Consider the following 21468-nt stretch of genomic DNA (forward strand, 5'->3'; position numbering starts at 1 on the left):
TGGAGCAGGTTTTATTGTGGATATCTCTGCTAACCTTGAAATCTGTAAGGTTAGCTTCATCATTGATCTCCGACTAGCTATCATAAGACTTACCTCCACCATTTTTCTGACACAGATATGGGAATCGCCACACATTCCCCAGTCCCACAGAAAATCCAACTTGTGCCAGAATATATTGAAGCTTGCTGTTCCAAGCAGGTCTTTCATCTTCTACATCTGAGCCTTCTTCAACATCTGCATCTTTTTCTTCTTGATCATCAACAATGAGTTCACTCTTCTTAAATGCATCATCTGAAGAGTCTTCATTAGAGAGAAGGTCCTTAACTGACTCAATGACCTCATCATCTAGTTCTCTTTTCACTACCTTGCTGTTCTTAGGCATTTGTAGTATGAGAAAAACAGCAAAGAAGTTCAACTGAGACAAATGGACAAGTGCTGAAGAAAGCTCTCTCTCTGCTTGGCCAAAAATAATGAAGAAATAGACTGAAGATGGTGCCTGATGAGTCCTTGGTAACAGGGAATCAAGAGTAAGGACTTCTGTTTCTGAATGTTTGTTCTACTGAAAGTATCTGTGAAAAAAAAAAACAAAAACACACAAACAGAATATTATACTACTATGCAGAAGAAACTTGATTTACAAAACATATGCTTTGGTTTACCTTTTCCTGCTTCTATCAATGATTTGACAAGAAGAGAAACAGAGAAGAAAGGGATATTAAACCACTTCTAAAATGGAGGAATTAAGTCCACCTTTTGGTCTTAAATATTCATGTAGAATACATTTAATTCACTTGCTGAGGTTTTTTTTGGGGGGTTGTGGTTTTTTGTTGACTTCGGGTTTTTTTGTTTGGTTGGTTTGGTTTTTTTGTAGGTTTTTTTGTTTGTTTTTTGTTTGTTTGTTTTTTGTTTTGTTTTGTTTTCTTGTTTTTGTTTTTATTTCCTAAAGACTGATAGGCTAATTGTTCATATTTTGACACCATAAGATTCTTCTTGGCAGGCATAATGAGGTATGCACTTTAGATAAAATTTAGGAGCCCAATTTCATTACTTTCTGACTCAAGAGATGTACTTGAATTTAAAACATATTTTAAACAAAGTAGATTAAGTTTTTCAGATCATTTCAGAAAGTCATGCAGCAATTAAGATTTTTATACATAGGGTGCTCCTAGTACTTCAAAAGCAAGGGTGACTTATTTTCCTTTATTCTTCAAAGAATATATAATCACCACTATTTTTTAAAGGAGAGATGCTCATCTCTTATAAGCTTCAATGCTTTAGGTAGTTTATTAGAAATAGGAAATAATTAAACATACCTGAAACATCTGAAAAGCTGTAACCAAATCCATTTTGAAAGCCTGCTGATTCAAACATGTATGTACAGTCACAAGAATGTCTCCATCTTAGTATGTGTTTTTGTTTTATGACAATGAATCATTTTAAAAGATATACTGACTTGCATGCAGCTGCAGTACCAAAGGTAACCGTAAGTTTCCATGGTGGAATGTTTTTTGAGAAATTCTTCACTAATCACATGGGACAAAACTAGTACGTGCAAAGCCATCTGCACAATTAAGGGCCTTAAAAGGGATTTAGATTATGTGTTAAGCTTCATGAAAACCCTAGAGGGAATACACAAGGATTCTAATCAAGAACTGATAAGAAACAGAAACTACTCTGGGATACACAAGACCTTTCAGATTTTTCTTATGGACTTAATGCAACATCTGGTCCATAGGATGAAGGTTCCATCATGTTCTGATGAACCACCATGTAGCCAAGAACTGCAAGGCATTACCGGACTGCTAGAACAATAACTGAGAGATCAGCACCTCACAGCTGCCTCAGTGACGGACCAGAAGGAAAGACGTTAAGCCACTGGAACCCAGCCCCCAGCTTATCAAGATGAGACTTCACAACAGAACTAAGACCTCTGTTACCACAAGTACTATCACCAGCCTTGTGGCCAACAGGACAATTACCATTTTCAATAGTTTCCAAGGATTTGGAAGTTGAACTTCAGTTGCCAACTAAACTCCCTTCTGACCTCTTTCCATTCATTCCCTAGACTCCTGCCATTGCCTTCCCACCTTCCTTCTCCCTCCTGTCACTGCCTCCTCACAGCATCTCCAGCTCTGGCAGTCAGCCCAAATTATTTCAGTACAGTAGAGCCTAATGGCTTGTGAGCTGCTTCATGCTCACTACTGACACTGGAAATGTTCAGGGTCTTATAAACCTGTCTTCTGGCAAGTGGAGGAACGAGTATTAGGCTTTGTTTTGTCCAATACCAGTTCTTATAAAAAAAATAAGTATATGAGCTATAAGCAAGAACAGTATAATGGGGGGAGTTGTTAAAGACAATAGAGAAATCCTAATACTGTACCCTGTATATCTGGACCAAAGGAATGCCTGCTCAGACCTCTTTTTAGCTGTTTTGTCTTTTAGGACATAAACTCTTCAAAGGGCTACATCCATGGCTTCTACTCCATGTATGGTTCAATTGCTATTAATTATGACCCAGATATTTCGGTAGAACCAGAATGTAAACACCAGTAATATATTAAGCTGAAGTATTTCAGCAATCCTAATGGAGCTTTGAGACTATAATCCACAGCATCTACTACTTCTAATCATATTTCAAACTTTTCCTTTTGTTCCACTGATGTAAATTAGAGCAGTCTCTCGGTTCCAGTAATTAGTAATAAGTTCAGTGAGTACATTAAAATGAAACTATTTTATCTCTGTATTTAATGTAACAGCTGCACAAGTGAAATTACATCAGTATTTGTCAGTCTGAAATCCTTCTCCAACTGTAATAAGCAAAAGACATTTTGAGTCAAAAAGGCACAAGCCGTCTGTGTTTATTAAGATATTTACAAAGGTCATATCTGTATTAATTATTTTAGATATAGTAACTTGCAGGGCATCAACATGATTTATCTGGAGCTCTCACAGATGACTCAAGTCCAATAGAAATTGCATCATTCTGTCCTGTCATGCATTAAGTACTGCATTACTACACTTCAGAACAAACTTGGCTTGATACTTTTATTTCTAACACAGTATATATTAATTTCCCTTTCATTAACTTTCCATTAGGCAGGATGTTATCAATAGCACTATCACTGTATAGACTTGCAATGCTGGCAAGGCTTAAGAAAAGTGGGAGGCATGCTCAGCAGACTTGTGCTTGGTCTGATACTACTGCTTTCCTAATTGAACATGTATCACTGGCCAAACTGCATCAAGGATACAGGACGGTCCTTTGGGATACATCATAAATCCACAGGTGGTCTCTGACTGCCAGTTTTAACAACTTGTTCTCTGTACTAAACCAAACAAGGAGTTCTATCTCACCAGACACTACCACAAGGTGGAAAAGTTCAAAGCATGGTCCCAGCTGGTTTGTGCAAGAAGCCTGCATTATGTGATGGGACTGATTCTCCTAAGTATTATTAAAAAAAAATCTACATAGCAAACCACTGTATTTACAAACCAACTACAGAATTCAGTATCATAGACTGAGCCATTATTGGGATCCTTTAAAGTTCCAAGTCCTAAATCTTGTCACATATTTTAAAATATTACTGTGCTATACTATAATATTACCAGCACCTTGGATTAAAAGTATTATGTCTAAAATGTAACCTAGCCTTACCAAAGCTGTTTGTTTGGGGGTTGGTTGGTTGGTTGGTTGTCTTCTATCATAAATCTAGGATCATGAAATTTGATCAACTGATTTAATTCTGGTTTCCAGACAGTTTCACTCACCCCTTTCATAAGTCAAATAACATAACATTGTCGGATGAAAACACTGAAGGGAAATTTTTATTATAATATTTATTAGAGAATGTAATATTTCTCTGAACTCTTCCACAACTGAAAATGAAGATGGTATCCCTTTCTTGCATAAAATTCCCTTTTAAAAAAAATAAATCTAAAATTCATCTTAAACTGACCTGACAAGTGTCTACTGTTTGAAGGAATTAACAGAATGGAAATTGCTGAACAGTAAGTACATGGTTCAGTTAGAAGAACATTTAGAAAATTATTCTGTCACTGAATTAATAGTAATCAATAATCTGAGTTAGCATAAATGCACTTTCAGAGACAACTTTCTTAATCAAAGAAATCACCTTGATTTTTATGATGTCTTACTACCATTTTTCTTCATATGTTAAAATCTCTATTTCTTTCTCATACTGAAAAACGAAACAGTGAGTCTTTTTTGACATGTCAAGCAAACGGCAGACCCAAACTTTATTTCTCAGAACACAGTGGGAATTTTCTTATTTTCTCCTATGGAAGAAGAATCAAGCCTTAACGCATCAGCTTGCAGAAGTGAAGTAACCTGATTAGACTGCCACATTATTAGCAGCTTACGCAATAATAATCCCTTGCGACAGGGAATTCAGACCCAAATTAGCTCACTGGGAGATCTGGGCTTGCTATAGAACTTTTACTTCAGCTTCAGGCCTGCATGCAGAAACGCTGGCACAGGGAGATAAGACCTGTAAATCCTCTGCTGACCAAGCTGCATGCGTCTGCAGAAAGACTCAAAGGAATTTCATTAGTCAATGCACCAAGACACATTGAAAAATTTTGCTGTACACCCTTTTCTCCTTTCTTATACGTAATGCCTAGTAAGGGAGTTGTACTAGTTCTGTTCAACACTGCCTGCTCCTCTTCACCGTTTCACTGGGAAGGAATCGTATGTCGAGCTCCCCTTCAACATGTCTCTGTCAGACAGACCTCCATGCCAATATACAGACACTACTACACCAATACTCTACTTCTAGTTCTCTCAGTGGTGTACTACCAATAAATAATTAGAAGTTATGAGGCTGGAGATTTTCACAACATGCACAGAAAAACAGGTACAAAAAATTCTCTCTTGCTTACAAATTTGAAAGTATAATGAGTACAACTGCCCCATGTTCTTGCAATTACAGCCTCTATAAAAAACCATCTGTAAAGCAATTTCATGTTTAAAACATCCCACAATACTATTGCAACAACTGATATACTAAATATTAAAGAACTTCTAGCAATCCTTTTCTGACATAAATTAAAACATGATTATTTTTACATTGTGTTCCTTTTTAAAGCCAGCACTTCTCTCTGAAAATGAAAGCCCAATAAACCCTCAATTCTTTTCTAACACAGTGTACACTATTTCTTATTTTTACATCTGACAAAAGCACAGCAATTTCGCAAAATTATCTACAGTCAAATTTTAATGCATTACAAATAATCCACAAATCTTCTTTGATCAAAAATGTTTTAAACCTTCAATGTGAGATGGAAGAAAAGAAGTGGAAAAAATTAAAATAGTGTGTTCACACTTCATAAAAGACTATCAAGATAGTCCAGACAGAAAATAACTTTTTTAAAGGGTACTGTAACATCACAAAAAATAGAAAAATGAAAGAATGGATACCTTTTAAATTCAATGCTGGCCATTAAAGGGAGACAAAGACTAACGTTCTGTACTTCAGAACTCTGTGCTCTTCTCTCATGAAGCAGTCAACATACCAACATCCTGCTGTGGGGGTAGCAAAACGCAATATAAAGCTGCAGCCAGTTCATGCTATTATAACCTCTGGTTTGAATGCAGGTTGTGATAGTACCAGTCCAGTCCCACAAACTTACGTCTTATGCTCGTTTGCAAAATCTTCACCTTGACTCTCAGTGAAGAAACCAGTATGATTCGGCAGATGACACAGAACTACAAGTCAGGATTCTCACCATGGCAGATGCTCATAAAAGATCTTGACCAATGTTCATGCCAAAGGTTTCAGTCTATATGGAAATGTGAAGAAAAGGAGCTTTTGCACCTTGAAGAAAACCTATAAAATGCACCTCAAATATGAGTCTATGAGCGAGGCAGAAGAAAGCATGATGGGAACAACCAATACAGAAAAAGCAAAACAAAGTTTTAGGGGCAAAGAACTGCTGTGATTCTGCCAATAGGAATTGGGCCATTGGTCCAGATAGAATGGAGAGAGAAAGAAGAGTGCAGGAGCAAACCGGATTTCGTGGGAGTACTGTGACTTGTGAAGAATGGCTATCGCCGGGAGAATCTGTGTACAGATAATTATTTCAGCAAGAGTTACACTGTGTTACAGTACTCGTTGCACAGACTGAATTACTGCTGCAATGCAGCATTGTGTTCTTTGGCGGAAATAAGAATATGCACCACAGCCTTTTTGCCTAGTCAAGCCCATTTTTATCTATCTACTGAAGCTGCCATTATGCTGCTCTTCAGTATGAACTACATGATCTAGCATTTTGCTCTAGCTAGTTTAATACAGCCTGTCAGTAACAGATATAGATTCAATAGATACTTAATCATAATGAAAGATAATTATATTCTATACAACGAAACACATTTCTCCGCATTCTTCAGTGATGTTATCTAAGACATGCTAATGCATGTTGCACATACTACATTTCATTGTAAAAAAATAAGAGCTCTTTTGGCTATGGGAGACTTGAAACCATTAGAAAATGTGAATGTTTTTGATTCTGGTATCTCTATACAATCAAATCATCTAGACTACAGCAAAACTATTTAAAGACACAAGACTAAACTCACACCTGCTGCACATACGGGTAGTTATACAGACTCCAGTGACAAGGCATCTGTTTAATATTGCTGGGAAATATGCTCTCAGTTCCTACAAAATGTTCTTCCTGGCCTTATCTTACATCAAGAACCCGCACAGTCTCAAATGCAGACAATTTCTCTCCCAGATTAGCCTCCTTAAATGTTAGTTCCTGAAGAATACTTTCTACTATTATAAGACACAGAATTATTTGACAAGAATAGTAAGACTTCTTTCTTGGAATTGTTCATTGTCAATAGCTCGTATGACTTCTTTCAAATCACTGGCCAAACAGTAGTATCTAAGACAGAGAATGCTACAACCTATCACTCTTGAATGTCATTTTTGTCATGTAATCTCTGAAGACTTCATTGGCTTTACCGTAGTTTCTCACCTGCTTTCACAGATTTCTCAGTATTTTCTTCTCACAACAAACTCCACTGAAACACTTCACAGACTTACATGATGTGCTAACTGTAATTTCCTATTCAGATGGAGAAAATATATCACTTGTTCTGCAGTCTTTTCTTAGATGTAATTTATTGATGGATCAAATTCAGTAGTTACCACTCCTCCAGCTGAAGCTGAGTAAAATAAGCATCTCAGCAACTCTGACAATACTCAGCCAGCAGTCAATACTGCTAAAAATGCGACACTTGGCAACTTTAATCAAAATCTCCATTTTCTCTAAGTTCACCATAGAAGCTATAACAGAACCACAACTTTATTATAAAATCTTATCACACTTCTGAGAAAGGAGAGCATATAAAAGCACATTAAATATTTCAAGTACTAAAGTTATTTAAACTGCAAAATCAAGTATTGAAAGCTAGACATTACCAGATACATAGTTGCCCTAAGACCTTAATTCTCTGTCCTCTGTGCTTCAGAATGGATCAATAGGTAAATCAAGTTGTCCTGGGGAAGAACTTATATGATAACATCTTTGTCTGTTTCTTAAGCAAAAAAGCTGCACTGTTCATAGAGAGGTTAGCAGAAATTCTGCTTCTTCTCAAATCTGATTATTTAATTTCATGACATAAATCATGCTTTCAAGTTGTTACAGTAAATCCTTATGTCTTTAAAAAGAAAATTATTAATACCAATTCCACTACAGAAAATCCAACAGTGTAAATTTCCTATTCCAGTTTCCCACCCCTTCTCCATTTTGGCTTAAGAAGAACATGCTGAATCATTAGTACTGCAATACACATATTTTCTTTCCTCACATACAGAAGGAACCCCTAGTGTTAAGAGTGAAGGAGAAGAACAAGGAGCTCTATTTCAGTGTTAGGTGTCCGGGAAGCACAGCCCCATTACTGCCATTGCCTGATGCAACCATTCTAGCAGTTACCATTGCTCTTTTACATTACTTCGCATGGGCCTGTCAGGTTTGGCACATCCAGCTCTTCAGAAGAATAGTGTTCAGTTATCATTTGCGGATGATACTTCTTTTCTAAATTATACAAGAACGTTTCCTGAATAATGGCAAGGTTACTTGGATTCTAATTTCAAGGAAGGGAATTGCTGCTGATATGTCAAAAGTCCTGCAACTAATCAAGCACCCAGAGATATTTGAAGTCACATAGAAAAGCTGTTACTGGTATTACCATTTTTTACAAACTATCACCATACCAATCTGTAAACTTGATAAGCACAGGACCCCAAACTGTTCTTCCAAAATCAGCAGATATTTTGTCTTTTAAGCAAGAACATTATTCCTTGATATGAGTGAAACAGTGCAATAGAAAGTAGCAGGTGAATGTGTCCTTAATGTTGCAGATACTTTGGGTTGTACACTAGAGAATTCCAGAATAAAATCAGTCTTCCCAAAAAGATTTCTACCACAAACACTTCCCAAGTGCAGTAATTCCATACCACGTGAGCAGCAGCTACTCCAATCTTAACAATATAACTTTTACCAAAAGAAATAGCTATAATTAGTAGGTTGTGTTTCCAAGTAACCTGTGACTTTTTTTTCTTTTCTGATAAATTCAACATTTTAAAAGTTTTGTACATACAGGCTTTTGCAACATACAGCAGAGAAGAGACAGTTGACAGAGTTATTCAACTTATATGGTCCTCATTTGTACTACTACTTTTTCTCTTGCTTGCCTGTAAGAAAAAAGAAAACTGTAAGAATGACAAGACACTAAAGGTCAAGAGGAACCAGCTTATGCTGCAAAACTAGTTTCAAGATGCCTTAGCAGTTTCATTTAGTCAATTTCACTATTGGTGGCACATCTGAAGAGCTATGAAATGGTTCGGGTTTCCATGCAGCGATCAAAACCAATGGGCTTTTTTGTTCTTAAATCCAAAGCGCAGAGCTGAGCCCAAAGGGAGTGTTTGATATGCACCACATGCGAGCCATAATTCTATCATTATCTTAATATGGTCTATGTGTAAACCAAAAACTTGTAATATTAGTCAACACAAAATTAAGCAATCTTTCTTAAAGTTTCATTTTAAATGAAATATTGATAATGGGAAACACACTACTAAGTAGAAAAAACCTAAGTATGTTGTCATCATTTTTAATCAAATGGAGTAAGCTGTCTGCATAATACATCCAGTGCACATGTACATGACAAAATCTTTATTTCATTTACACTTTTCTTTGGAGAGGGAAACAGAGACTTGGATACCTGGTCCTACAGTATGTCACGGTTATATATTGATGGTGACATACAATTTTAAAATAATTCAGCTTCTCTTAGAAATCAATACTACAGCAGTGAGTTTGTCATGTATCAACACTGAACAGAAAATAAAATGGCTGATGAGGATGAGGTCTTGATTAAAACATCTTTTACAAATAAAACAAGTGCAATTTACTCAAATGGAACAAATCCCATTGCAGCCTCTCATGTGGCAGGTCAGTGTGACTGTGCAGACATATTTCAATCATCTCATTTACTTCCACAACAAAAGCAAAGCCTTGCAAAGAAATTCCAGTTCACTCTAATACTAGCAACATAGGCACAAAATCAGCCAATATGGACATGGGACATGAGAATTAATAAGAAAATCAAAAAGAAAAAAAATCACCAAAACTGTAGGTATGAATCTACCCTGTGGATATGCCATAGTACACAGAGAACCGCAATCATAAAAATCCTTAGCAGAAATTAAATCCAAGACGCAAAAAGGTTGAGAACAGGTCCTTCATTACCATACCCACCCAAATATGGCTGACACCAGGGTACACCAGCCCCAAGCCCGCCGGGGCTGCTCCAGCCTGTGCGGGGCGAGGGATGCGGGTGGCTGCGGTGGGAGGAACCTGTGCCGGTTCCCCCCGGGCAACGCCCACGCTCCGCGGCAACAATGCAGCGCCCGGGCAGCCCCGCAACGGGTCTTTCCTACTTACCTCCTGCGCCTCCACCCAGCCCTCAAACACGGGGCCCACAGCCCTGGCCCCGCCGCGCCTCTGCCTCGCACGCTGCCGCCGGCACACGGCGGGGACTGAGGCCCGCGGGCCGCGTCTGGCGTGACTGGCGATATTCCCGCTCCTTCGCCTGCCGAAACGCCGAGGCTTGAACCGCTCCCTGCGAGCGCGAAGACATCCACGCAGCGAGGCGCATAAACGCGGTGCTCCCGTGATGGGAGACAGCCTTCGCCCCCCTCTCCCCACGAAACACGCGCTACACATACATTTAAGGTGTTTTACGCAACACGCAGGAGATGAATGAAATTCCCACCACTCATGGTAGGAAAATGATTTAAATTCCCCACCCCCGGCCAATCATAATAACAATAATAATAAAAACAGCCCCGTTACGTCCTTTTAACCTGCTGCTTAATTAAAACACATGTGCGGCTGCCAGCGGGCGCTCGCTATTGTCTCACGAGGGGTCGGCTCTCCCTGCGAGAGGCTGGCGCCGGGGCGAACGCAGCCTCCCGGGGAAGGGGAACTGGGGGAAAGCCCTCTGTGCCCCGCAGGGAAGTGGGCACCGGGTGGAAAGGCACCCCCCACCCCTCGCACATCCTCCCCCTACCCGCCCAGCAACCGAAGCGAGGCGGTGGGGCGGCCATGCTCCTCCAGTCGCGCAGCCGGACTGGGAAAGCGCGGATCGCGGCAACGTGCAGCCCACCCGCCGCCCCGCGTAGCGGGCGCCTTGCCTGGCCTTACCTCCGCCCGCGGGGCTTGCCAGGTGTCGGCTGCGAAAAGTGGGGGACCGGATGCCCCCGCGGGCGCGGGGTGGCTAGCGGGCTGTGCGGGCGCGGGGCTCAGCGAGGGACAGACGGCAGCGGCAGGAACATGTGCCCAGCCCTCGCTGCGGCGGCGTTTAAAGACAGACATAAAAGCGGCGGGGGGAGAGGAAGGGGGAGGGCAGCGTCAGGCCGGGGGAGCCGCACCTCCTGACGCAAAGGAGCGCCCCCCCTACCCGCCTGCAGTAGCATCTCTTTCGCCGGAGGCGGGCGAGGAGGAGGCAGAAGTAGCAGCGGGAAGAGGTGGAGGGAGAGGCCCACCAGCCCCTCCGCCGCGCCGAAAGCCCTGCGACCGCGCTCCCACGCCGCGGCTGTCCAGTCCCCTGCCGCCTCCCACCCGGATGCGGGACGGCCACCCAGGCCCCAGGTCCCATATGCGGGACACATGGGCTGTGAGCGTGCGGCGCCGCTGCCCGTGGCCTCATGTTGGCGGGGCGGTGGCCTCCGGGGTGGCCTGGAGGTGGGAAGCAGGCGTGCGGGTGTGCGCTTCCTTGGAGAAAATTGAGCTTTTTCAAAAAAAAAAAAGAGTGGGAGTGGGAGCGAGGGTAGCAGGCCTGGGAAAGAAAGAGAGGCCGGTCAGGAGCAGGGTGGAGACGGGACGGCCGCAGCGGGTACATCTGCGTGCTGGGGGTACCAGAGATGGTGACCTGGCAAGGGCGAGCCTGGAGACTGGAGGGATGGAGGGAAACCGTGAAGAGAATGGAAAGCACCGAGCAGCACCCGTGGTGATGGTGCACAAGTCTGGCAGCCCAGACTTCTACTTATGCTGCATCCGCATGAAGATGATGTTTCACTTTAACCCCCTCCCCCTAAACTTTCTGTCATTAAGTCTACGCACCGCCCTTCTACCAGTTTGTTTTTTGCCTGCATTATTCTTTAAAAAAAATCGATTCTGTGTACAAAAGAAGGGTTGTAGTAAAGATGAGAAAGTAAGCTGTTGAAAGGTGTAGCAGTCAGACAAGGAAAGGCATGTTGACTTTCCTGAAGGTAGTCGTGCAATGGAGAGTGAACTGTTTTAATGTTCGCTTGGTGAATAATTATTGCAACGGCTTCAATCTTAACACATGCTCAGTAAAAATATATTACTTTCTTACACTACGCGAATCAAGGCAAAATTTTTTCCTCAAAGGGTTATGAAGTTGTCTGCCTAGCTAATTTGCATTTCTTTCATATTTTACCGAGAAAGCTGTGATACATACTTATTTTTGTATTTCTGCTTCATTATCAAAAGCAGTTTGTCACAGTGTTGTGCATTTCTTATTATTGTTGCTAGTACACTTAACTAATAATTTCCACAGTGTATTTCAGTTGTGTGTAGAAATGGTGCTGTAAGCAATAAATTTTACACCTCATGACTGAAGATTATTTGAGAATCATGAACTTACCTTGAGTAAGTTTCTAATTGTGAACTAAACTGATTTTATACTAAGTATGAATAAGAGGAAAATATTATTATTTCTATCGCCAGATCATGAGTGATACTTCTATTTAGTAAATGAATTAATGTTATCACATGACAGCATAGTTAATTGACACAGGAAAAGTTCATTCATGGATCCCTTTGAATTCTCTGTACAGTTAATGATGATCTTAGATTTGTAATCATGTTTTCAATTATTTGATGCCTCTAATTTTACCATAGGAAAGGCATCATTAAACTTTCTGTGTCCACCAAACCTATCCCCAGATATTTACAGTTTTTTGCAGTTCCTCAGAGAATTTGCAGTTGCTCAAATGCCATGTAAAATACCACATTGGTAACCATTCAGTAGGAATTTTTTCTGCTTCAGGCTTTCTGCAAACTCGCAATCTATACTTTGAATAGACGGACTAGGGTATGTTTACTGCAGCTCTTGTAAACAGAGTATTTTTACTCCATTGCTTGTAATCGCCCTTGTAATCTTTTCTTACTAGGTTTATTGGAACTTAAAACAACCATCTTTAAATTCCACATCGGTTTAATTCTTCAAAGTTCAGATATTTCCAGCTTCATAACTGTAAAAGCAATTCAGCTTCCAGTATAGAAGGATTTCCACTTTTGCTTCTGGGTGTAAATGACAAAAATATGATAAAAAATAGCTTATTCAATTTTGCCATTTTTTTAAGAAATACAAGAAACTGCTGGTGGACACATGGTTTGCAATTTAGCTGTTATAAGATTGACCTACATTAGAGAGGAGCTTATCATTCTCTAAGCTGAGTTACGGGCCTACATACAGGGAGAGAAAGCCTCATGTGCTGATCATACTCTCAGTCTTATCACTTGCATAGAGATTTTAAGTATAACACGTTATAGTTTTGTTGAGAGCAAACATGTATGAAATAAGCCATTTAATAACAAATATTTTTACACCTCTTCTAACTGTTGAATAAACACCATCTTAATTGATAATGTATTGAGTTATTTAAAAAATCTCTCCTGAACTATGTGTATTCATTAGATTGATGGTATGCCATTCAGTAATAGGTAAAAGTTAGGAATAACATTCTTGTAATTAGAATTAAGTAGACAAGCACATACCAAAATAGGAATAAATATGAGTCAGTATGCACCAGTAAATCTGAATGGAAAAAATGGTAAGTGGTTGTCATTATTGCTCGTTAAAAATAACATCTCAGGTTCGTAGTCTAGGGCTTGAACTTCCAGGACAGAACCATTTACTGTTTTGGGTACTTCTCCAGAAAATCTGTTGCATTGTGCTTTAGTAAAAAACAATAATTTCCTGTTAAATAGGCCTTTTGTATACAAGTATCATTAATATTCTCAGTGACATTTTTTAACATGCTGGCTAAAAGTGAAATGAGATAATATCATATCCTGCACCTTTTGAATCTGTCACTATTGTTAGTGTTCTCTCTTTGTCTTAGCTCAGCACTGAATTTTAGCTTAAGCTATTGCAATTCAGAATATTGTGGATTGTAAACTGAGTTACATCAGTAATTATCAGCTAAACTAGTTGTTTGACCAGTCTGTTATAGCTGTACCATGGTGGCCCAAGTCTCTGGGAAACTGCTTTAGACCAATACTTCATTTTTACAGACTTTAAACTATGACTTGAGGCACAATAAGCATGTAGATGCTACACACAACACCCTTCAAAAACTCAGATATATTGTCAACAGCAAGTCAAGAGTTTTGTGCTTACACTGCAAGTTGATTGTCCTAAGGATCTTGTTCAGCCTCAATTTTGATAGTGTTAGTTTCAAACTCCATTAGAAGTTGAAACAGAAAATATGTTCGACTTTGTTAATATAATTTGTCAATGGTTACTGTCAATGCCAACCTTGGTTTTAGACAGCATCGCTTGATATTGTGTGGTCAAAACAGAAAATTTCTAGATTTTCCACCTTAGGTTGCCATTTATTTTTTTTTTGGTTCAGCATTTAACTTGGTGCAAACTAATCCCCAACATAAGTTTTTAGCACCCCTCCACTCACTTCTCAAACCTGCTCATAATTTTATCTGTCTATATATGAACTTCAGGTTTGCACTAGTTATGAAACTCCAATTCTGGACAACTGAATAGCTTTTCAGCTCATTAAAATATGTCCAGATGATTGTGATCACATTTCTGAGTGCATTAATGGGAACTGCCACATAAAAGAGAGAGAACAACCTTGGATTTTTATCTAATTTATAACTTAGCCTTCAAAAATTAGAAGATTTCAGGCAGGATGACATTCCAGTCTGACCCTACAACACTTCTCAGTGTAGAACAGCCTGATGACACAAGCACACTTCCTTGGACAAGCAAACAAGCATAATAGTTGTATTCCTAAGTGTTCTTACCCAAGCTACAAAAAAAGTTGTAGACTTGGATGTGATTCTTTCATGAATGATGAGAGCTATAAGCAACATGTCAGCATACCTTGGATCAGGCAATAAGCCACGGTGATTAAAGAAATACCAGGCAATGGTTATGTAGCAGGTGATCTGTTGAGTTATTGCTAACTACTTTGAGCAGTTGTAAACCACAGTAGTTGCTCCTACATGTTGCAGTAATGATGGAGTCCTTAAAGTCTGACTATACTTCTTTTACCTCTAAACATTTTCTAAAATATTAACAGATATGAGAGAGTTGCTACTTTTTGCTGGCTTTATCAAAGGACACATCTGTTTCCATATTGTCAAAAATGTGGATTGTCTGTTACTCAGTGTATAACTTCATTGCGGAATTTAAGAGTCTGTTGAAAAGATGTCTGTAACATTTTTTACCATTGCACACAGAAAATACTAACAAATAGGCAATGTAAGATGTAGCGTCACTTGTAAAATCCCCTGAATATACCAGTAGCATGTTCAACCATAGTGTCAGGGCAAGAGATTATGTAGGATCAGGTAATAACTCATATTCTCACTTTCACTGGTTTTAGGTGGAAGGTGCATGAAGATTTCAGTGCATAAAATTTCTGTAAGTCCACAAGGGCACTGCAGCAAGCATTAGTGGTAGCAATTGTCTGTTGCTTGGTGTTAGAGTATGTTAATAATCTCTTAACTATGGTCTTTTGTAGCCTTGCCACGGGAGTACGAGAGAGCAAGACAGTGGCTGATGTGATTCCTGCCACCATTGCTGAGTGTATCATCCTGAGAGAGAACATCCTCAAAGTCAAATCCTGCCTTCAGGCTTTGTTTCTGAAATATAAATATATATTGAGGGAATTCTGGCAGCTAAGCCAGAAAGTTGCAATGTACCTCATTCTAGTAGGGAATAACATGAGAAATGAAGTCCTAGAAGTTGTGAGCTATTGTAGAAATCTGGTCAGAACAAATAGACTCTTCTGTCATCTGTTGAAGAAAAAAACTATCATAGATACTTCAAAATGTGAAATAATTATATATTGAGTGATAAAACAGAGCACTGGAAGGATATGCAAACCACAGATGTGCAGAGCACTGTATGGTTCATTACAGGTAAAACATATATTAACATCCAAACTAAGCAAAAGATATATATAAAGTCATGTTTTAGCAGTTAATATCTAACGTATTATTATGCTACTTGTGAAAATGTGGAAAATGAAGATATAATTCTGATAATGAAGCCATTCTTTGTATCTTTGACAATTTAGAAATCACCAAAATTAGCTTGATGACAGCAATGTAGAAAGCTAGCAGCCGCCAAGCTACATCTTCTATTCTTGAATATAATACAACATATACAATAACTACAATAACTACAAGAATTTATGTCTATACAAATCAAATTTCAAGACACCAAACTTTTAAAAATAATATGGTTGAGTGTGTTGAGAATGAGGCTAAGACTAAGAAACTAAGAAAACCCCCAGCAATTACATAGCAACTAGAAAAATAAAATAGGCTATGCAAACGTTAGCCACAACTGCAAAACACTGAAAGAGATCCAGAACAAAGCTAAAATGTGAATCCTTGAACATATTGTACATTGGAGTCTCAACTACAGTTTTCAAGAAACTATCATTCCTATTTTTTCAATGTTTTTCAAAAAGCCTCATGATCTGGTAATTCTAAATCACTTACGACCATTTTTGACTTAAAATTTTTACTGTAATTGTAGCCTGCTTTGTTAACAACTTCAGTGGTCTGTTCATGTGATTAAAAATATGCTGTGTCTCCAACAGTAGCAGAAGGATTTAAAAAAAAAAAGAAAAAAAGAGAGAAAAAATATTTTATGTAAATTGTCTGTTTTCACTGATTTTGTAATAATGAACTCTGGGGTAAAGCAAAGTGCATTGCAAGAGTTTGGTGTGTGTAGCAATTAAAATAAGTCATTTCCAGGAACACTGGCAGTTGAGGATTTGGCTAGTTAGGTTTAGAAATGCATATTTAAAATTTAATTTTCACTAAATTGAAAGTTTAGGTGTAATTAATAGGACAGTACATTGATCATCATTTCTTCAGCAGAATCAATTAAATAAGTACCCTATCTTATTCGGAGAAGGAAGAAATAGCATTGAGAATATTGTCCAGATAGATACAAAGTATCATTTAAAGTGTAAGTGTAGCCGTGCACACAAATTTTGGTTTTGAAAGTAATACAGAACATACTACTTACTAAGGAATGGTTCCATGTGTTATGTTCATCTATATAAGACATTTTGAGAACCTCAGAAATTATACTCTCCACTTAAACCCAGAAAACCAATATGCTTACTATAAAATCATACCAATAAAATCATACCCAGGGCAAGTACTTTCTGATTCCCAAAACTGACTGAGACTAGAAGAAAAATATTGTAGCAGCTCAAAACCGTGCATGAGTTAAAAATAGTTTCCTCTCATGATGTGTTTTATCACTTGAATGAAGTGATAAAATGATAAAATGCCAGGAAGTTTGTTCTTTTTTTTTTTTTTTTTTTAAGCTTGCAGAATAGTCATCTAAAGAAAATCATTTTTGCTTGCAGAACCACACTATATACTACATTTTGAGTATTATACTGAGGACTCAGTTCTGAATGGTATTTTTGTTCAATTCTTGCCTGAAACAGCATGATATGTAGAATTGTTCCTTACGTTTGAGCTAGGTAGACTATTTTAAATATATACTCTTGCTATGCTTTGGTGGTCACAATGAAATGAGCCAGAATGAAATTCTAGTCTCACCAAAACATATTCTAAAACTGATGGATCTAGAATAGCAGCAAGTCTACATTAATCTGTACATTGCATGAAGAAAACTGTGGTTCGAAGAAAAGCTGCAAAATGTCTGTGACTGTGTTGGTTGTCTCAGTGAGATTTCAAAGCAAACAGGTTTGACAATATGTTTTAACATATGATCTGAGATCACAGGCTTCTGGGCCGAGAAAATCCAAACACATTTCTCAATCTCAGGACTAGCAAGGGCAACCATAAGGCTTCTCTCAAGCCTGCAATCCTATCGGTCATCGCTGCCCACAGAAGCTCTCCCTCTCTACTTGCAGCGTAATAACTGGGTTATTTCATGATAATATTAAATCCATGTTGGATTTTGCCCATGTTTTACACATGTTTTTTAATACTGAGTTATTGGTGTGCAAGGATGGAAATTACTTTTTTATTCCTGCATGAAATTTTCTTTAAAATCTGTGGTATAAGAGACTGGTGTATTCCATATGTCTCAAACTGAATACCTTAAGAATGAAACACTACTTGATCCTCATGTGAAAAGACACAATCAAATAATTTAAAATAATTTCATTTTAATACATTACAATCATAAAGCAAATCTGAGGAAAAGTAATCTTATAGGATGTTCATAGAACTAGAATTTAGTGGTTGGCCATCAATTAAGGTCAGGGAGTGTGTTTCATTCACAGGAGTAAGAGACTGGAGGGGACAACTTGCATTAGCAAATTCAGTTGTGTGGTATCGTAGTCAACTTACCTGTACAGACTCGTCCCTAAATTTATTGTGTTCAGTTTTAAAATTACTTAGATTTCACCACCGCATCTTGTTGAAAAGTTTCTCTAGAACTTCTGTGATGGTTAGAGACCTCCTTTGAACATCTGGTCACAGCCTATTCATTGTCATTTGTTCTTGTGCCAAAAAGTTCTTAAACCATTTTCTGTCTTTGTATTTTATGTATCATCGTGTATTTATGGAGAGTGACACTAGCCCTTTCTCCCTTTGTTTTGGCAGAGTGCATAAAACTGAGGTCTTTTAGAGCAATGAAATTTAATATGAAACTATTCTCGTGTGTATTAGTCATGCACATCACAAAGAGACAGTTATTAGCTTGAGTTTTAAAAGGAGCAGGTATGTGGTAGTTTACTACAATACTGTCATAGTCAAGTGTTATCCCTGAGGTAATTTATTACATCTATGTGAAAGATTAAATAGCTCATGCACAATACGACGCCGATGTAGCACGTTGTTTCTAGTTATATATAGGACCAGAACAAAGGTCCACCTGAACAGTGTCTGTCTCCAGCTCTGGTAAATGGTAAATGATTATAGAAGAGTGTTAAGAAGACTGCAGGTATCATTTCTCGTATTATATCAAATGCTTAATAAATTTCAAACAAAATTTCTTGTAGTTAAAAGAAAGTACTGGTTTATTAAAGAAAAATATGAAGCTAGCATGCATGAATTATTCTTAGTAAACACATACAGGACTTACTGATTTGTATTTCTTTCTTTGACTTCCTTTTTTTTCAAATTTGATTGAAAAACCTTTGTATGATTGAAGTCAAATGAGTAGTCTCACTGTTTATCTTTAATATCTTTATTTCCAGATATATTTGGCTTTAATTTATCAATTTTACAAAAATTGCTAAGAAAATTCTTAAAAGCATTTATTAAAACCCATCATGCATGGTACTTTTCATATTCCAAGATGGAAATGGTGTAGCTTTTCTCTCCTTCAACCATCTCCAACTACACAGAAATTGAGGCTTTATTGCTCCATTTTTATCATTCTCATTAGCAAAGCCCCCTTTGCCACCAAGAGTTATACCACTCTTATAGTTTTTGCATATTTTACATAAGGAGTTTCTGTACTTTCTCATTGTGTAAGCCCACAAACTTCCCTAGTACGTTTCCTAACTTCTTAATATTGACTCCTCTAAAACCAAAAATATTAGTCACAGAATTACTTTACCATTCTGTTTATGCAGTTGAACTAGTTAGTGATCACTCCACTCTTCCTTTAGTTGATTTTTTTCCCCTTATGATGACTTTATTGTTCCCCAAAACAACTTAATATTAACCTATATTTGCTTCATTAATTGATTGTAAAAAAAGAAAACTATTGCATGTCCTGCTCAGGAATAATTGCTGTCAACAGTAATATTTCCTCTACAAACTATCTACAGTTTCTGTCAGTATAACACAGGCTTCAGTAGTATTTATCTCGCCAGCAACATTATTTTGTCCATACTAGTGTCCTGTTCTGAGGGTTTATAGTAGACATATGCCATTGTTACAAAACAAACCAAAAAACCTTCCACCACCACCCCAAAAATGTTATTAACCAAAATATATTTTATTCATGCTCAGTTCTGATTTAAGCTTTCAGCGGCAGCTTGCAGGATACTATACAACACCTTTAACTTTGTCTCTTTTCTTTATCTTACACCAGCAGTTCTAAGTCTTTCATTTTATTTTCAGAGGTCTTTACATTAGTGTGAAGATTTATTTTCTCTTGAGTTCATCCAATTTCCCAGCTGAATTAGGCAATCTTCTTCTGTCTTATATCCCTGACTTCTGCTGTTGTCACCGTCATCACTGCTCATGTTTTCTTTCTCCTGTCATACTATTCTTCATTTTCTGTATCCTTTACCACTCCATTTATCTGTTTTTCTCTTCTTCTTTACTAAATGTAAGTTGACTGATTATCTGAGACTCTCAGGTTTAAAAAAAAAAATAAAAATCTGAGGGACCAGCTTTGATCCTAGATACCTGGGCTTACTTGCATGCTTAGAATTGACTCCATCTGTTGAGAGAAGTAAGTTTGCCTGCAAATACCTCCCAGAAGTTGGACATCTCCCTTAAATCTTCTCTTCAGTCTAATTATCTAGATCTGCATTTCCAAAATACTGCTGCCTGCAGGCTCCACTCCTGAAGGGTTTATAACCCCAAATACCAATTTAAATAATCAAAAGGCATCTTTGCTGTCTCGCTCAAAAGTCCTAAAACTTCATTTGTGGTCAGATTCCAGCTATGAGTACTGCTGGACTAGCAGCACTCTTATGTTCGCTGACTTCCCACTTTTATTAATTTTTCTCATGTCTGCTATTTATTCATGGTTTTCAGTGGAAATCAGGAACTTGTTTGGCCAGACATAAAGAGCCGTCAGTGGTTTTTCTGTGTTTGAAACCTTTTCAATCCACATTCAGTATCTTAGATCTTTACAGTGTGTGAATCTGCTCAATGGGCAGGCGTCTTTATTCTTAATTTCTAACCACAAAGACCCAGCTCTCTGATGTGAGTATCAGACTCTCTCCCATCTCTTCCTGTCTAAGGATCATTCTGCCTTGAAGACACTGTTTTGTTTCCTATGTATCATCCTGTCTTTTCATCTGGTTCCAGATTGTCTCCTATCCCTTAAATATAACTACTGAGATGAGCTTCCCCCCTCCTATCTATGCCACCCTCTCTTATTTTTGCAGAAATGATGATATGTTACTGCTATTGATCTGCAAAACTACTTCATGGTTTCCAGCAAATTCTCAGTCCTTCTAACCTCCTGAATGGTGCTACTTAAAAAAACAAACAAACAAAACCCAAACACTTTACTCCTTCTGTTTTAATATTGGCTTAATCACTTTTCTTTGGGTCTTTTGAACAAGCATTTTCACTTTTTTGTCTTTTGGTTTCCCTGTATTCCACATAACATTATTCACATTGGCTGTTGTAAAACCACAACTAATAAAGTACTGATTTACATCATATTAATTAATCAAAGGTTTTGAGGTAGATAATGTCAAAATCAGTTTACTTAGCTAAAAGTTGGTTTTGGTCATTATACTGTTATTTAATTATTTCTATCGGCCTGCAAGAAAAATACGGAAAATAAAGTTTTGATTCAGACAACACTTCTTTTTTTTTCTCTAAACTACTGGAAAACTTCAAGTAGAGTCAAATACACAGACAAAGGATCTGGATTTTGAATTTTATCTAATTGTTTTAACTATTTTGTTAGCAAAATGGTACTCTCTAAAGACTACTAATTAGTAACATTGAGCAATTTAGAAG

General features: G+C 38.0%; 1 protein-coding gene across 7 annotated transcripts in view; it reads right to left on the bottom strand.

The window, feature by feature from the left end:
- Positions 1–10932, bottom strand: part of SLC6A15 (solute carrier family 6 member 15) — a 36533-nt gene extending 25601 nt beyond the window's left edge. The window contains exons 1-3 of one of the 7 annotated variants that reach the window (XM_071799646.1): positions 10735–10932; positions 8627–8720; positions 94–569 (exon numbers count right to left, since the gene is read on the bottom strand). In XM_071799646.1, coding sequence (XP_071655747.1) covers positions 94–382 — 289 coding nt within the window. In that variant the 5' untranslated portion in view covers positions 383–569; positions 8627–8720; positions 10735–10932. Of the gene's footprint in view, positions 1–93; positions 570–1313; positions 5390–5437; positions 8592–8626; positions 8721–9972; positions 10582–10734 lie in introns of those variants that run through there. The other 6 variants (XM_065842828.2, XM_071799650.1, XM_065842818.2 and 3 more) reach the window with 6 other exon arrangements.
- Positions 10933–21468: the final 10536 nt, after the last annotated feature.

Source organism: Patagioenas fasciata, chromosome 1 (genome assembly GCF_037038585.1).
Source record: "Patagioenas fasciata isolate bPatFas1 chromosome 1, bPatFas1.hap1, whole genome shotgun sequence".
Taxonomy (NCBI): Eukaryota; Metazoa; Chordata; class Aves; order Columbiformes; family Columbidae; genus Patagioenas; species Patagioenas fasciata.